Source organism: Lissotriton helveticus, chromosome 2_1 (assembly GCF_964261635.1).
Source record: "Lissotriton helveticus chromosome 2_1, aLisHel1.1, whole genome shotgun sequence".
NCBI classification, from domain to species: Eukaryota; Metazoa; Chordata; class Amphibia; order Caudata; family Salamandridae; genus Lissotriton; species Lissotriton helveticus.
Window position 1 is genome coordinate 1805628730 of NC_136059.1, and position 18563 is coordinate 1805647292.

The 18563-nt window shown below is 45.7% G+C and overlaps 1 protein-coding gene across 2 annotated transcripts; it reads left to right on the forward strand.

The window, feature by feature from the left end:
• Nucleotides 1-1468: 1468 nt before the first annotated feature.
• PCDH18 (protocadherin 18) lies at nt 1469-17639 on the forward strand. 2 transcript variants are annotated; one of them, XM_078676761.1, is made up of 4 exons: nt 1469-4553; nt 6936-7021; nt 7126-7292; nt 16473-17639. In XM_078676761.1, the coding sequence occupies exons 1-4, from the start codon at nt 2043-2045 to the stop codon at nt 17153-17155; spliced, it is 3447 nt and encodes a 1148-aa protein (XP_078532887.1). In that variant the 5' UTR covers nt 1469-2042; the 3' UTR covers nt 17156-17639. The 2 variants fall into 2 exon arrangements, with proteins under 2 accessions (XP_078532887.1, XP_078532888.1); XM_078676762.1 differs by having other exon boundaries at nt 1470-4541.
• Nucleotides 17640-18563: the final 924 nt, after the last annotated feature.

The following is an 18563-nucleotide window of genomic DNA, read 5'->3' on the forward strand; positions in this document are numbered from 1 at the left end:
GAGCAGATGGCTGTGGTGTTTCCGGACAGCAGATTGGACGGGTCCCGGCTCCCCGGCGTTGGGGATCAGCAGCCCCAGAGCTCTGCACACTTGTGAAGAGGTTTAATACATGGACAGAGCGCGCGTCTCGTGCGCCGGCGCTAAAGACCGTCATTATTGGCAGCGCTATTGTGCGCCATTGGACACACGGCGCTGGTCTCTGCAGGAGAAAGGACGGGGAACACAATGCCTTATAAAATGCTTTTGAATGCTCGGAGGAGAGGGCGCGGGGCCTCTTGCTGGCCACAGCAGAGCGGGGGTTGGGGCACATCTTGCCTGCATCAGCCTCGGCTCTGCTGTGAGGTGCCAGACACATGCAGTGGATGTGAGCGCGCATGAGGCAGGGGAGGGAAAGAAGAGACGTGTCCTGGCTTCTTATTTTTATGGAGTTAGAAGAAGCCCAGTTACGGGGGCTGGGCAGACCAGCACACCCACAAAAGCTGTGACACATATTTCTCTTGGTAGCCAGCAAGTGTGATCGTCAAACAGGAGTGCGAGCGCTGGGAGGGGCGCAATTGTCCCGCTGCGCACCGGGAAGGGATACAGATTCCTTGCTGAGATCTGGATAGATCAGTGACGATAACAAAATGTGCTGTGCTGCACTGCTATCCATACACAGTAGCTACAGAGACACCCTATATGTTCTTAAAAAAGTGCAGCAAGATTACATATAATAAAGGTGATGTCTGCTAGCTTTGCGCCACGAGCTGCACTAGACGTGGGCAAACACATTGCTTCTTTTGAAACTGCAATAAAATACACACAGACTCCGTCTCTCAACCCTTATATGGGTGCATATCTGACATATGTCAGATCCATCGAACGAGCACTGTCCGCTGACACCAATGCGCTTCCATTTTACGCACAGCCCAGCCGGATGGACTCTTCGTGAACAACAAAAACTCCGGGAAAGCATCTATCCAGATTCATGCCTTTCCTGTACGATTAGTCGAATAGTGGAAACATAACACTACATCAGTATTGGGGAGGGGGCAGCTTTGCTGAAAGATGCGACATTCTACAGAGAAGGATGGAGAACGCAAACAAATAGAGTAAAATCGGTAATGCGGGTGCGGCAGATTAGCGGATTTTACCGAAGCACCCCCAGTTTGAACTGAGTCTCCCCACATAAAGTTTAATTTCTTACACTTTGGATAAGGGACGCACAGTCCAGGGTCGCAGGGAGAAAGACAACGAATTAATAGTACAGATAACAATCCAAGGTGTCACGAAAATAAAGGAGACACGGGGCTGTTGTTAAAGTTTTGTTCTGTAGTAATTTGTCTCCCCTTTGTTGGGGCACACTCGCAGAAAGTGAATGCCGTGTGGGAGGGACCCATGGCCTCCCCCCGTCTCCCTTCCCTTCCTCCGCCCCCTCCCACCACTTTCCCTCCTGCACTTTTGTGACTCCGCCGTCCCAGGCTCCACCAAGTCGGTGATTGGCCGCGCGCACTTTCAGCACCAGCCTGGCAAAAAAAAAACTGAGTCGAGAAGCTTTGTCTGAGCTGAAGGCTGAAGTTGTGGCGAGTTTAGTCTGGAGCGGGCGACCAAGGGGGGTTTAGTCTGCGTGTCAGCAGAGGAGAAGGAAGGGCAGAGATCAGTCTTTGGAGGGAAAGCAGCAGAGCGGGCTTGGGAGCTGCAGTGAAGAGGTGGGCACAGGAAGAGTCGCGCTGAACGGAACAGCTACAGAAGGGGCACCGGACCTGCTGCAAAGGAGAGCGCGGTTCTCTCCTCCAAAGACAAGCCTTGCAGCAGGGAAAAGGCGACCCCAGACTCGCAGCATCCTTCCTGGGGTCCCACACAGCCTGTCGCGGACAGCAGTCACAGGAGACAGAAAGAGGAGGGAAAGTTTCCGCGGCTGAACATTGGAAGCTTCCCGGACTCGCTTGTTCTGCAGAAGGGGACTTTGCCAGCACCCCGGCGCTGGGGACCCAATGCGCGCTGGGCTCAAGCCGCCCAGGGAGTTTGGCAGGAGCGTGGTGTGAGTCCCCCGCAGGCCGAGGATGCTTTGGAAAAAGATGAGCGAGCGCAGCATCATCTCCCGGGGACTCCTGCCCCTCGTGTGCATCTTATTGCCCCTGCTCCGGGGATCCGGGGCCACCAACCTCAAGTATCGCATCTACGAGGAGCAGCGGCCGGGCACGGTGGTGGCACGGCTCTCGGAGGACGTGGCCGCCCTGCTGGCCGACCTGCCGGACCCGTCGGCCGTGCGCTTCCGCGCCATGCAGCGCGGCGGGCCCCAGCTGCTGCGGGTGCGGGACGACAGCGGCGAGCTGAGCGTGGCCGGGCGCATCGACCGCGAGCAGCTGTGCCAGCGCGATGCCAACTGCTCGCTGCAGTTCGATGTGATCACCCTGCCCACCGAGCACCTGCGCATCCTGCACGTGGAGCTGGAGGTGCTGGACATCAACGACAACGCGCCGCAGTTCCCGCGCCCCCTGATCGCCCTGGAGGTGTCCGAGAGCGCGGCCGCCGGCACCCGCATCCCGCTGGACGCCGCCACCGACGCCGATGTGGGCGACAACGCGCTGCAGGGCTACGCGCTGTCCGGCGCCGACTGCTTTGGCATCGAGGTGCGCTCCCGCACCGACGGCGCCAAGTACGCCGAGCTGGTGCTACTGAAGGAGCTGGACCGCGAGAAGCAGGCGGGCTACGAGCTGCAGCTGACCGCCTCGGACCTGGGGGTGCCCCAGAGGCAGGGCACGGCCGTCATCAAGATCACCGTGTCCGATGCCAACGACAACAGCCCGGCCTTCGAGCGGCCGTCCTACACCCTGCAGCTGCCCGAGAGCTCCGCGCCGGGCGCCCTGCTCCTCGATCTCAACGCCACCGACCCCGACGAGGGTGCCAACGGGAAGATCGTCTACGCCTTCAGCAGCCACGTGTCGCCGCAGATCCTGGAGACCTTCAAGATGGACCCGGAGACGGGCCACCTGACCCTGCTCAAGCCGGTGGACTACGAGGCCACCAGGTCCTACGAGATCGACGTCCAGGCCCAGGACATGGGCCCCAACCCCATCCCTGCGCACTGCAAGGTCATCATCAACGTGGTGGACGTCAACGACAACAAACCGGAAGTGAGCATCAACCTGATGACTGTTGGCAAGGAAGATGTGACCTACATCTCCGAGGCGGCGCCGGTGGACACCTTTGTGGCCCTGGTCAGGGTGCAGGACAAGGACGCAGGCCTCAATGGGGAAGTGGTGTGCAAGCTGCATGGGCACGGCCACTTCAAACTCCAGAAGACCTACGAAAACAACTACTTGATTTCCACCAACGCCTCGCTGGACAGGGAGAAGCGGTCGGAGTACAGTCTGACTGTGATAGCAGAGGACAGGGGGATCCCAAGCCTTTCCACTGTCAAGCACTTCACTGTCCAACTCAATGATGTCAACGACAACCCACCCCGCTTCCAGACGAGCCGCTACGAAATCATGGTAGCCGAGAACAACTCCCCTGGAGCCTACATAACCTCGGTTATGGCCACCGACCCAGACCGAGGGGACAATGGCCTGGTGACCTACACTATCCTGGACAGCAACATCTTGGGGGGTTCCATCTCCACCTATGTGACTATTGACCCATCCAATGGGGCCATCTATGCCCTTAGGACTTTTGATCATGAAGATGTGAATCAGGTGGCTTTCGTAGTTCAGGCCAGAGATGGAGGCGAGCCACAGCTTGCGACCAACGCCACGGTGGTCCTCACCATCCTTGATGAGAACGACAACCCGCCTGTTATTGTGAGTCCAGCACTGAGGAACAACACTGCTGAAATCGCAGTTCCCAAAGATGCCGAAAGTGGCTTCCTTGTCACCAAGATCAGGGCCAACGACAGAGACTCTGGCATGAATTCTGAGCTTAGTTGTTCGATCACAGCAGGCAACGAGGACAAGGTTTTTATAATGGACCCTAAATCATGTGATATTTACATGAATATAAGCATGGAATCCTTTCCTTACACAGAATGGGAACTGTTTGTGACTGTTCATGACAAAGGAAGCCCTCAACTGAGTGCCAAAGCTGTCCTCAAGTGCTTCGCCTTCGAAACCTCCTACGGTGCTTCCAGCACCGAAGCCACCTACACCAGGACAGCCTCTCTGGATGTCTCCATGATTATAATCATTTCTCTGGGAGCTATTTGTGCCGTCCTGTTGGTCATCATGGTCATCTTTGCCACCAGATGCAACAGAGAAAAAAAGGACACCAGGTCATACAACTGTCGTGTGGCAGAATCCACTTACCAGCACCACCCCAAGAGGCCATCGCGACAGATCCACAAGGGGGACATTACGCTGGTGCCCACTCTGAACGGCACCTTACCCATCAGATCTCACCACAGGTCATCGCCATCATCATCGCCAACTTTGGAAAGAGGGCAAATGAGCAGCAGACAAAGTCAACACAGCCGGCAGTCCCTGAACAGCCTGGTGACCATCTCCTCAAACCATGTGCCCGAGAACTTCTCGTTAGAGCTCACCCATGCCACTCCCGCCGTTGAGGTAAGACCCGCTGTAAGTACCCGATTATTGATGCAACTTGCTATAAATGATGCATTGTTATTTTAAATGTTTGTGCAAGTGCTCAAAGCTTTGTAAACTGTAAGATTGGGATAAACTCAATGAGGAATTGTGAATCTAAATTCATAGTCACTTATTCATTTGAGGCCCTGTCTGTTGCCACACAGGCTAGATTAGATGCTTGAGTTATTGTGAGAACTCAAACAGTTGTGGTGGTTTTCTGAAGTTAAAAGAAAGATGAGAGGACTGTTTTATTGTACACATAGTAAGAGGGTACATGTTTAATCTCAGAGCAGCAGAGTACTTCAGGTCATCCACTGATGCTGGAAAGAGAGCTTCAAACTCTTGTCAAGCTAGAGTATTTTTTACAGTCGAAAGAGATGCACTATGGAATAGACTTCGTGTACAGTGGTATTTGAAACAGCCAGTGTCTTAAAGAGGTTCTAGTAGGTACTATGTTTATTCAAGAAATAAAAGCACGGTCTGACATTTGGTTACTATTAAAAGGACAATAAGTTAGAGTTTGTTGGCATTAATGCTGAAAAGAGCGTTTGAATTGAAATTCGTTTTTCAAAGATGCATTTTTTTAATAAGCAATTACTTGCACTGCTTGAGCTCGATGAACCTCGTGTTTTTCATGTGTATTAATTATGAGCCTGTCATGTTCCACTTATTAAGATTACCACTGTAAGATGTGACCTGTATGCAGTTATATGTTGTGTTTAGTAATTCCCCTTTGACAGTTATGTTGTTTGCACGTGCAACTATAGATTAAGAATTTATTGCTTAAAAAGAACCATCGCAAAACAATCTATCCCCTTCTCTTTCTAGTTGAGAACTTTTCTCCATGCACTCGAAGTCGCAGGTTGAAGACACTGCAGAGATATACATAACAGAGAGGATTCTATCTGTCATGTTGGCTTCACAGGCCATTTTCCCCGCTAGTGCAATGTTCCCTTCACATGCCATCCTTCTGGCTAGTGCAATGTTGCCTTCAAAGGTCTTCCTTCCGGCTAAAAGGCCTTCCTTCTGGCTAGTGTAATGTTGCCTTCAAAGTCCTTCCGGCTCAAAGGCCTAATTTCCGGCTAGTGCAAAGTTGCCGTCAAAGGTCTATCTTCCGGCTAGTTCAATGTTGCCTTCAAAGGCCTTCCTTTAGGCTAAAAGGTCTAACTTTCGGCTAGTGCAATGTTGCCTTCAAAGGCCTTCCTTTAGGCTAAAAGACCTAACTTCCGGCTAGTTCAATGTTGCCTTCAAAGGCCTTCCTTTAGGCTAAAAGACCTAACTTTCGGCTAGTGCAATGTTGCCTTCAAAGGCCTTCCTTCCGGCCAAAAGGCCTAACTTCCGGCTAGTGCAATGTTGCCTTCACAGGCCCTCCTTCTGCCTAGTTGGAATTGAGTGCAGATAGCATGTATGGGAAAGCTAAACATTTAATCCTGAGTGTTGTAATAAAAGCAAATAGGAAGGCCCGAGGAGGGCAACATTTAGCCTGACTTGCCACTCGGTGCAAAGTTCTATTACCAGGGACTTCAGCATCTTGAAACAATTACCTTGCAAGTTTGCACAAAACGGTGGCTTACTTCTGCAATTTTGATCACATGCCATCCATATTGACCAAGAACTTCATCAACCCGCAAGCTTTGCTTTAAAAATCAATGAGGAATGGCCAGGGAGGTCAACATTTAGTCCAATTTGCACTCTGCTTCCAAACGTGTGAAGTAAATGTCTATCCCCATAGACCTAAAAATCTTGACTATGGGGATTTATCTGAAAAGTTGCCTAAGAATAGCGCCCTCTGTCTGCCATGTTGGACCTATTGGTCACCATCATGGCTACTTGCATGGAGTCACATGCGTGGCCTTGTTGGGAAAGCATCTTTTTGCTTCCTAGGCACTACTGAAAGTTACAGAGCCTGAGGTTAACCTTGAAGTCTGATAGGGAATGTTTGTGTATTCATCTATGGTAAATGTCGCATGCATTGGCATTAACAGCTTAAAAACTCCAGCGATAAAGAGGTCAGGTGTGCCATGAGTGAGTGATAGGCGGAGAAGGGAAAGAAGGGCTTGTGCTAATTCCTACTTACTATTGCAATGTATTTTTTTAAAGTCAAGAATACTTTGCAACAACAACTTGATTTGATGTCTTTTACTTCAATCTATACACAAGAAGCTTGCACTTGTTTGAAATTTAGAATTGTCTTAGTAACATTGTAATGCAAACACATCGTAACAAGTTGGTACAATATGTTTCCTAATGTTGCTCTTATGAAATATTTAAGAAATGTGCATACATGTGGAGTAGTAACCTTCAAAAGAAACAGCATCCTTTGGAGGTCTTTCATTTTCTTTTTGTAACTTAATATATCATTTTCTTACAAAGGTCTCTCAACTGCTTGCCATGCTTCACCAAGGCCAGTACCAGCCAAGGCCCAGTTTCAGAGGAAATAAATATTCCAGGAGTTATAGGTGAGTTCCTAAACTGGTACAAGCCAGCCCCAAGATAAGACTAAGAGTATATAATATGGGTTCTATATGATGTGTGCTTGACCTCTTATATTTTGCATCTGCAGATATGCCCTCCAAGATATGGATAAGTTTAGCCTGAAGGACAGCGGCCGGGGTGACAGTGAAGCAGGGGACAGCGATTATGACATGGGCAGAGATTCTCCAATAGACCGGCTGCTGGGCGAAGGATTTAGTGATCTTTTCCTTGCAGAAGGCCACAGAATTCCCACAGGTAATAACCATTTACTTGTTTTTAGGATAAGGTAAATATTTCACTGAGTATGCCTCCTATCACTGCATTCATTTTTCTCCATATCTTGTCCGGCCTCTCTGACCCCATATTCATATTTTCTCAAAAAACGTCCTTCTCTGTTGCCCTCTTGTCCTCTGTTCTGATTGCTACCTATAACTTTCATCGCCCCTGTTCCCTCAGTTATCCTTGACATCAATATCTCTGACAACATCTTCTATCAGTTACTCTATCCATGTCCATCACTTTTTTCTCAATTCTCATGTCCTCCATCGTACTCTTCCACTCCCCCCTTTCTACCCACTTTCTTTTATTCAGAATACATAGTAACATTTGTGCCTAGTGCCCTATGACATTTTGAGATAAGCAGTCTTGGCAGTACATCATGCACAAATATACACAAATGTGTGGAAAGCGCACTTTTACGCTTTTGGTTATCACCACTCTGTCCACGAACAAATTAATGTGCGAGGAGTCAGAGGCAGACCTTTAAATCATTTATTATGTTAGCGGGAACAATATACAACTCGCACTCTGGCAAGAGTAGACAGCAAAGGCCAATACTTACTCTGCCATATTTATACAAATCTCAAAGCAAAGCCTACGTGACTTCATACACACATGCTTAATAGTGGAAATTCCCTCTGCCAGCAAGATGCCAGTTCAAAGTTGCATCTCACGAGATACAAATTGAGTATCAGTGAAAAGACCTTCTAGTTGTGTGGTTTATCACGATCTGGTGATTAAATCAAACTTTGGAGCAAAAAGCTTTTCTTGTGAAGGGGAATTGTTTTGAGTTGAATGACATTTGTAGGCCTATTATATGAAATTAATGTGCGTTTAGTTCCCTCTATAATCCATTTCTTAAAGTTAACATTTCACAAATGCACACTCCCAAAGTTCATAAAGAGGACTTGTGTTCATTGTGGGAAACTGGGTCCAGTGTAGAAGGTTGAGGTATTGCCCACAACGTATTTTCAAGTGTTAAGTGTGTGTTGCCTCCTTCGAATACTTTGGCCCTTTATGAAGAATTTAAGAAAACCAGTTGGTGTTGCCATGCCTGTTTCTTGGCCACAACAGGCCTCTAAGACATAGGCCTGCATAATCTCGCCAAGCCTTACTCACTCACAGAAATATATTTTTTCATAATTGGGAGTTGTAATGGTAAACTATATTGCATAGTGTCAAGGATGCACACAGGCAAGCCTCCTAGTAGGAAGGTCATGTCACATAGGCTGCACAATTGATCCTTTAGCAGCTGTGCACATCACTAACACCCACTTCGAGGTGGTGCAAGTGAGCCTCAAATAGTGATTTTGGCAGTCACAGAACACGCGTTAGTGGATAAATGACCTGCCAAAATTTGACCACTTCACTTCCAATATTGCCGTGCAGATGACAGGCTTTGGCCAGCCTTATTTGTCACTGGACATCTCAGAATGAGCATCCTTGAATGTGAATAGGGAATGCCTGCATCTGTGTAAGGTAGTCCGTGAACATTTGCACACCCATCTTAGGCTGTTTGTGGATGATGTGTTTTCAAACTGTGGCAGGTACGTTTATGTATTTGTACTTGCTGTGCTGTTTTGAGGAAGTTTGACTCTTAACTATCAATTTGCCAACATTTTTGCTGAATCTCCCTTTTTACAGCTGAATTTGGCAGCATGTGCTGTGTTTGTGGGAAGGCTCTATGAGCAGCCACATTTCCGCAGGATCATTGTTTCCACTCATTTCACAAACCACTTTCAATAAATCTAGGGATGTTTTCCAATCCACCCTCAAAGAGAAGATTTGTGGTCTAGAAATTCTATACAAGCTTGCTTTTCCAGCTTTTTGAAAGGCATCCAGAGACTAGTGATGGAAACTGGGTCATGAATGGTAAACTTGACATGATCAGAAGAGTTGGCAACCATATTTAAGCTATATGTGAAAGAAAGTTAGTGAAGTATTAGTAAAGGATAGCGTATTAACCTGTTGTAGTGTGCATTGGACTGTATAATGGCCTTTTTTCACCTACAGTCTGTCAAAGGGATTTTAACTGTATATGTGAGTTAAATAGTACAATTTACTGGAGTCAGACAAGAGAAAAAATATGGCGGTGTGAGGTGAAGAAGTGATAAAGATATTGGTGGGAGAAGAATCTGCTTCCCACATCTGCTCATGCTCCAAAGACTTTATAAAGATGGGTTGACGTTTAGAATAAAAACAAGCAGTTTACATTGCTGCTGTGGTTTGTTTGCCACATGTTCTTCTACTCACGATTTTTAGTTTCACCTCATGTCATGGAATTGTGTGTATACTTGTATGTCTCATTGCAAGTTTTGTAAACATGATGTATTTAAAAAGATGTGACCTTCTTAGTTATAGCTATATCAGAAGATATGTTACAAGAGTTTATTAATGTAATATTAGGTAACATGCAATCTGGACTTAGTCTCTTAAACTATGGTAAACAAATACAATAAAACTTGACTGTATTTTGAGTGACGCTGTTGATGACATTAGCATTGCATGGGAAATAGAAAAAAAGAGTGCATTATTCCTTCCTCCCATCTCCTTTCTACTCCTCCTTTTACCACCTCTCAGGTTTCCTCTTTGTCCAGTCATCATTCCCTGTCTTTCCTTACTTTCCTTATTCTTTACTCTTTCTCCCTTTCAAGAATATTCATGATATCACGTTTATATTGACTGAGTGGTTAGTGTCATGGTAGGCCATGTGGTGCACGATTGAGAACGCCGGCTGATAGAGTAAGCCATTTGGAGTATTTGGCCAGACTGAGAGGTCATGTTGACCTTCTTTTTGGATGCTTAATCTTTAACACGACCCTTGGCAGCCAGTTAGGTTGCTACCTGCTATTTGCCCTGAAGAAGACTCCATCTGAATCACTCAGTGGGGCTGAAACGTTGACAGTTTTCTAACGCTGACAACTCATTCCTTGTTGAATTACATATATTCTGGAACTATTTGCCTTGATTTAGATGCAATGAGTCCTAGTAGGTAGGCATATAGATGAGTGGATATATTGTCTGTGCACTGTATACTTTTTTTTACCATTGTCACATGCACATGTGCCATTATCAGGGCACATTGATATCACTGAACTGTTTTTGCAACAGTTGTTTTTGATTCAATTGCAATATAAACAACATATCATGAATATTCTTTGTTTAGGAAGAGATGTGAGTACCAGTCTTCTGGGTCTTGCTAAATGTGCAATTCATAAAAAAAAATAATCTTGAGTGCAAAACTCTATTTTTAATTGTATACATGTTATTAAGGACAGTTATCATTTTCTGCTATGAGAAGAAGGGTGGGGAGATATTAAGAAAGGATGCTGGTGAATATTAGACCTGGGTAGTGGTTCCTTCATTGAGATCAAAATCGAGCTTTGGTCCCTTCGCTTTCTCTTCTGCAGCCTCCTGTTTCAACTCTTTCCAATTCTCACTCAATATGTTATCTTTCTGTTATGTGAGATCCATCTCTCATCTTCCACTGAGTCACAAAACCCACTTTCTTCCTTCTTTGTCTCCTAAGCACTTTCCTCTCCTTCATTCTCTCATGCAATCCTCCAACACCTTTACTTTCACCATCTACAATTCTGTAACGCTGTATTTTTTCTCTCGTATTTTCACCCATGCTTTCACACAACGTGTTCCCATTTTCTTCTCTGCATTTCTTCTTCTCCCCTTTAATACCACGATTCTCCCGTCAGTCCGTCCCTTTTTTTTCTTTTCAGACCTTACATGTGTTGCTGCAACCGTATGCTTCATTCCCCTTAGTAATTTATTCGATTCTTCCATGTTAGTGTTCTCAGTGTAGACTAGTAGACCTTGGAAACTGTGAGCAGATGTCCATACAGATTATTTTTGACTAAAATGAGCCATTTTCTTTCCATTCCTGAGTGGGTTTCTAATATAGACATCCCATTTGTGTCCCAATGCTTGTTTTGAAGCTCATATTTAAACACTTCTGAAAGGAAGTTATCTTAGTGGCCCATGTGAAGAGATGGAACCAACGAAAGACTGCAAAAAGGCATTTGTGTTTTTAATACTGATTTTATAGGATAAGTGGCATGCTGGAACCACATTCATTGTGCAGCAGTTGCATGTCTTTAAAACATGTATAACTGAGCAACGCTTAATTAGATCTTAGTTTCAAATTAAGTGCAAGTCAATTAGCTTACTTATTACATAAAAGGCGAAGAATACCAGCTGTTTGTGCAGACATTCCCAAAGATATGTCTTGAACGCTATAATTTTTAAGACTTCATTCTCACCAAGCCTGACAGGGGGCCCTGCCCTTTGAATTGAGAGTTTAAGTTGAATGTGAAGTCTATAATTCCCAGTCTCCATAGGTACCTATACATTCAGCTGTATGTCCTGGCCAGGAAGGCTATTGTTAGGTAAGGGGCTAGAGCCATGCATGAAAGGCACAGCTTTGGAACCTGAGAGGGGTGAATTGCTCTCCATAGTTCAGGGCTTCCTTTATTGGCAGTGGGTAAACAGCTGCCACTTGGCAACTGGGCACTAGTAACTAATGACACTTCTGCTCTCCAAGGGCAGAACCTTCAGGGTCTGGGAATCATGGTCTGCTGCTTCAGAGTAGCAGTGGTCCAGCTGCATCCCTGAATGGCAAGGTTGACTCCCACTACTACACATGCCCATAAACTGTCCCTTCTCCCTTATTTTAAAGTTCAATAGATTATAACTTTGCAAAGCTCATGAATTTTATAAAAATAGACTGTTCGATTTTGCCCGTTTCTAATCCTAACTTGCAGTGCCTTACTCAAATTCATTTTTGTGAAGTTTGGTTATAATTTGTGCATTTTATGTTATCAAATGTATGAGAACAGAGAACATCAACAAAGAGATGTAACATCTACCATTAACTGAATATCTGCTTGTTAGGACCTACGTGTGTGTGTGTGTGTGTTTAATATCTATAGCTTCACTACATTGATTTGGTTACACTTATATCAGTGTTGTCTAGTCTAGTGACATGCCAAATTAATGAATAAGAATGTGTCACAATAAATGTTGAGGGGATGCACCCTTGGCAAGGCAGACATTTGGGGATATATAAGCTTGAGCATTATTGGTGTTCATCGAAGAGCACACATCACCTTACCTATGTTACACAAAAGGTACATAGGGACAAAATCAGATTTCCATTGGTTTGCCTGGCACCATGGTGGCTTTCAGACTCAAAATTTGAGATTGTAAAGTTTCGGCAGTATTAGATGCAGCTTGTTTGATTTTTTTGAAACATTTCCCACAGTTCACATGAGAGAATTTCCAGCAAAAATATATGCTGGTGCTTTGGTGGCAGTCTGATAACACATGGATGCCTTCAAGGTTGGAAGGGAAGACATTTAATCAGTGTCATAGTAAAGTATTTTACATTGATTTGTAAATTAGGAGTCCCTGCAGATAAGAGTCAATTGGCCTAATTTAGAGTTTGGGTGATGGGTTACTTCGTAACAACTTGACAAGGTATCACGTCTGCCGTATTACAAGTGCATTATATCCAGGGTCTTTGGAATTACGTACTTTTGTGGTTGCTGCGTTTTCCTCATAAAAATAGTTTTGCCACATTTGCCACAATCCATCGTCTGCTGCATAATCTGCAGATTTCAACAAAGTAAATAGTTTCTAGCTCAAACAGACCAAAAGTTACTAAATGCAAGGTGACACTTTTTGCCACTCAGTAGATGGCCCTTCGTAAAGGTTGACTGGTCACCTTTCTGTTGCTTATTTCTATATTTGTGCATCATACTGGTACTAATGATGTGATAACTTTGCCCAGATAGTGTTAACATGCAAATGTTCCAAAATAATGATGTACTACTAACACTAAATGAGCTGAATTATGTTGCATCATTTGCCTTTCCTTGACACATCATTTAGTCAACCCTCCTGTATAATTTGGTCCTACTCGGCGTATAATTCCAGTGGCCCTGATTATATCCTATAGCGTTTGTAATAACGTGGACAGGATATCCATTACGCTGTGATAGAATAACCCATCCATTAAACGCTGAATCAGACCCTATGTGTTTTCAGGGCCAGGTTGGTTAGGTACTCCAGAGATGCATTGCACCTGTGGGTACCAGGATTTCTCATGAAATCTTAGAGGGGTTTGGGACAGTTTATGCTTTTTTGGCCACTCTTAGGGGCAGATTTACAATTACTGGTGCATCCCTGCATATCGGCAGGGATGCGCCAGTAATTGTGCGCCGCAGCTCTGCCATCCTTGATGTGCCGCATTTACAATGCGGCGAACCATGGGGCAAAAACGGCACAGATACGTCATGCATCTGTGCCGTAAAAGCGGCGCATTGCTGGAGTTGCGCCGCAAGCGTGACGCAGCTCCAGCAATGCTCTGGGTGGCCCTATTCTTCCAATGCTGCGTCAATCCTTACGCCTGCTTCAAGCAGGCGCATGGTTTTGACGCAGCTTGGGCCCAAAAGTGACTGAGTGAAATCTTGTAGATTTCACTCAGCCACTTTTGGGAGGCGTTCCTGCGCCGGAACGCCTCCCCCTGCGATGGTACGCCTCATCAGGCGCAGGGCTTTACAACGTGACGCATCTGGGAGATGCGTCACGTTGTAAATACTCCGCACCATGGCGCATCTTTTGCGCCGCCGCTGCGTCACAAAAGTGACACAACGGCAGCGTAAAAGCGGCGCAAGGGGCTTGTAAATCTGCCCCTTAGTATCAAGTGGCACTATGGAGCACGGCCAAAGTGTTGACGTTGTGTCATTTGTGAAGCAGGCGAGCATTATATCTGTACAATACGTTTTCATAATCGGGTTAATCCCTTGGCACAAGATTTGTAATTTGATGTGGAAGATATCCAGCTAGGCATTATTTTAATTGAAGGCACCCTGCAGCTTTTTCACTCCTTTGCTCTGACATTCTGTGATTCCAGCCACCTATGCTAATTCCCCCATCTCCTCTATTATTTCCCATCATCCCTGCCTTCTGTGTGTACACAGGCATGCTGACATCTCACTTTGTAAAATAATGTCAGCCCGGGCGCAGCCTTTAGGGACATGCTGTAAACTCTAATCCACAGAGGCCCAAGGTGAATAACCTCTAAAATCGCCCCGGTCCCTGCTTGCCTGCATTGTTAGGGTCCCACAGATGGAGGCTGATTTCCATGTAGCAGCATGTTGTGCTGCCCCAAAGCCATCTGGCCTCCCATTGTCATGCTTTCGCTTTCTTCGAATCCTCTCACTGTTAATGCCTCTGTCTGGGCTCGCCCCCTGGTCCCCAGCGAGATGAGCCAGGGCGACCAGTGCGCCCCCATCAGTGCTGTCTGTATAATAAGCCTCGTGATACAAGGAGGGGCACACTGGGTTGCAGATGCATTCTGTTGCTCATAGAACATTTGGTCAGCCAAACATGTCTGATTGATAAGACTTGCAGGGAACTAAAGCTACCAGGCAGGGATGGATACTATGGGAGGCTCGAAAATACAAATACATGGGGGGAATCGGGCGAAGCAGAGCAAAGAATGAGGAATATTACGTATTCATTCACCACCAAAGTGGCCTTTATGTCTTTTATTTCAAAACGTTCGCCCTTATTTATGACAATGTCCCTCCCATCATTTCTTGATTTGTTTAATACTTCACCGGCGCAGAGGCATGTTAATTGACGAAGCTTGCACTCATGCAGGGCTTTGCAAAATTTCTGATTCTTTTTTCCTAAAAATCAACATAAAATTTGTAAAATTAACATGTATTCGCGAAATAAATTTCTCAGGTATCTCGAGCAACCTTTCTCCACCAGCTGGACACTGGTTCGAGGAGAATACATGTTTTGTTCATGGAAATAATACCTGTTGCAAGATGTGTTGTTGTACTTAAACTAGCGTCCAGTGGGCATAAATCATACAAAAATTAATGTTCTGCAAAATGGCAGCACTCCGTGTCACGCAGAATTCTGTAACAACGCGGGACTATACCAGTATTACGAAAAATTGCACAGGCCTATATACAACAACTATAGGACGTGACATAACATGTCACCACGACAGCCAGGTGCACCTATCACCCCACTCCTATTAATGTGTGTGTGCTGTACATTTTCATGAACAAACCTGCCCGCTTTGGAAGGCAAAATGTCAGATCTAGTGCGGCAGGGGCAAAAGAGCAAGCTGAAAAGGAGACGTAAAGCGAAAGTAATGGGGACGGGGGTCGGGCTCCGAGGGTCTGCTCACGAGGCAGCGGCAGCTGGACAGCGTATGGAGATAGATGGGGGGGGGACAGATTGCTCCGCAGTGTCACAGAGAACAGTGCGAGGGCAGAGCGGGGCAAGGGGAGGACAGAAGGGAGACATTTGGCTGGCTGGGAGCTGACTGAATGCTGAAACCTTTTCACACATAATTTACAGTGTTCACTTGAACAGTTTTTTGCCAGAGGCTTCTGACTGCAATATGCTTGCCTTTGTGAACTCGTGGTAAAATGTTACCCTGCCTTAGCCTAAGAAGATTCTTTGAGCCTGATTCTCTGTGTAATTCTAAAGCACGCGCAGCTCGTGGGCCAGCCTGCTCCCAATAATCAACCAAGAATACGTCATTAACCCATTCTGGTCTTCTTGCAGCAGGTTCCCCCAGTGCAGTTTTGATAGGTTTGATTTTTTTTTTTTAAAGCGCACAATCACCCGTAAGGGTCTCTAGGCGCTGGGGGCCGTCGGGAAGATTAAGCAAGCTATTGCCCAGAGTGTAATCTGCCGCAGGTGCCGGGGATCGAACCGTGATCCCCAGATTTCAGCGTCAGTCGCCCTGGCCGCGGTGCCACACCTCTTCCACTGAATGAATGAATGAATGAAGTGAGCTTTTATATAGCGCAACGTTCACTCCAAGGAGTATCTTGGTGCTGTATGCGGAGAGAGAGAGAGCACCTACCAGGAGAAAGAGCTGGCACCAACTCATATGAGCAAAATTCAGATAAGAGACCAAGCAGTATTATCTGGGATACCAAAAATCCATGTTTTTAAGGACTTCCTAAAGTTAAGTTCAGTTTGTGTATGTCTAAGTTGAGTTTCTGTGTCAGTGTGCGTTTTTCCATTGATGCAATAGGCTTGCTGCATTCAATAGCATGAGGTATTTGCTAAGAGCTGAGGAAATAATAATCTTGTGTCCTTTCCCCACAGCCATGAGACTCTGCACGGATGAATGTCGAGTTCTGGGACACTCGGACCAGTGCTGGATGCCTCCATTGCCATCTCCCACCTCTGACTATAGGTGCAACCTCTTCATTCCTGGAGAGGAGCTCCAGTCACAGCAGCAACAGGAAGAGGAGCAGCAGGAGCCACAGCAAAAACCACAGCTCGAGGACGAGCTGACCCCCGTTGACACCAATGAAAAGAAGAAGAGCTTCTCAACCTTTGGGAAAGACTCTGAGAGCGAGGAGGCGGCTGACGTTTGTTCCTCCTCCCTCCTATCAGAAATGAATAGTGTCTTCCAGCGCCTTTTACCACCATCCATGGACGCGTACACCGACTGTAATGAGTTGGATTGCTCCAATTCTTTGGAGCGCAGGAAAGGGCACCTGGCGGCCAAGACTGTAAGTTACCCCCAAGGGGTGGCAGCGTGGGCAGCAAACTCTTATTTTCCGTGCCCTACAAACAATAATGTGCCACCCCTGGGGATACATTCAGGGGTGCAACCTACTTCAAAATGGCTGCCAGCCATGGAGGAGATCCCAGAGAACTATGAGGAAGATGACTTTGACAGTATGCTCAATCACTTCGGTGAGGGCAAACATGAACTCATGGACGCAAGTGAGCTGGTTGCGGAAATTAACAAGTTGTTACAAGATGTAAGACAGAGCTAGTTGCTTTGAAGCTTTATTTTTTTCCATATTAATGGAAAACTGGAACTATCGCGGAAAACTGGCATTGCCAATCAGTTGCATTTATCATAAATGTGTCTGTGTATGTTAAATATTAAAATATGTATTTTCGTATGTACACAATGCAAGTGTGAATATCCTTATCTGTATTTTAAAAATACATTTGTATCTTATATTTATGTGTAATTTAATAAATAAATTATATTTTTATACTCTGTACTGCAAGCATGTGTTCATACATGTACAAATTGGCACTCTTTATTGTGACAGTAAATGGAAACACACGTACTGAACTGTGTACACATAAAATAAATAATATCCTTGCACTATATTTGAAACAGAGAGTGGCCCTAGCGAATTCACCCACGTACACACTTCCTTTTCTGAATTTTCTTGATCCAACAACTTATTTCAATGTTGCATTCTGATAATAAAAACTTTTCACGAATTGTAAAAAGCATAAAAAGTACTTTCTTTTCTTCTTGCTCGGGAAATGGGATTCTAGCAATTAAGAGGGAGGTGTTGCCAAAAGAAGAGTTCAGTATTTTTCAATGTTTCTTGAATCTGACTTAATGTATTCCACAGAAAATTGTTTTCCTGTTCACAAACCATGTTTTTGCGTTATTCGTGGAACTGCATGTTTAAAGAATTTTAGGTCTCCTGTGTAGGAAGTCCACATTTGTGCCAGCCTGCTGTTGGTAGTTACAAATACTAAACAGACATGATTTTCACTTTGGAGAGCACCAGAGCTCCAAAGAACACGGAGGTCTGCAAGTATCCAAATAATTTGGAAACAAATATGCTCCACTGACAGTTTAAAATAAATGAGAGGGTCTTAAGTGTTCTGACGTCAGACACATTTTTGCTTTAAGTTCACATTGCAGCAAATTGACTCACGCCTTGTTTTGATTACAAAAAGTTCCAAATCTTTTTCTTCTACAATCATCCTGGTATTTTTCAGACTTCCCTGACTCTCCTCATCCATCTCAAGTTCATCTCAGCATCACAAATGGAACTTCCATCTACATCCCTTCATCTTTTGCCTCGGAGTGTCAGCCATCCCCAATTTCTTTCTAGGCAGGCTGCCCGAAGCACCAGAACCACACTTTTCATCTGTAGGACTAGCCAGAGGCGCAACTTCGGGGGGAGAGGGGTGAATTTGGTCTACTAAAAATTTCGGGGGGTGGGGGGGGGTCTATTTCTTCCAGCAATAGGCAGAGTGGAGATGAAGGGGTGAAAAAACAACAAAGCATTGTTAACACGCACATTGTCTTTTAAAGACCTGTGAAGTACTCCAGTGCGGCTGCGATAAGCTCAAAAATTGTCTGTGTGTATGACTAGGAAGCTGTCTCAGCCCCGGCTGACACACGACGGGGGAGTGGGGGTGCTG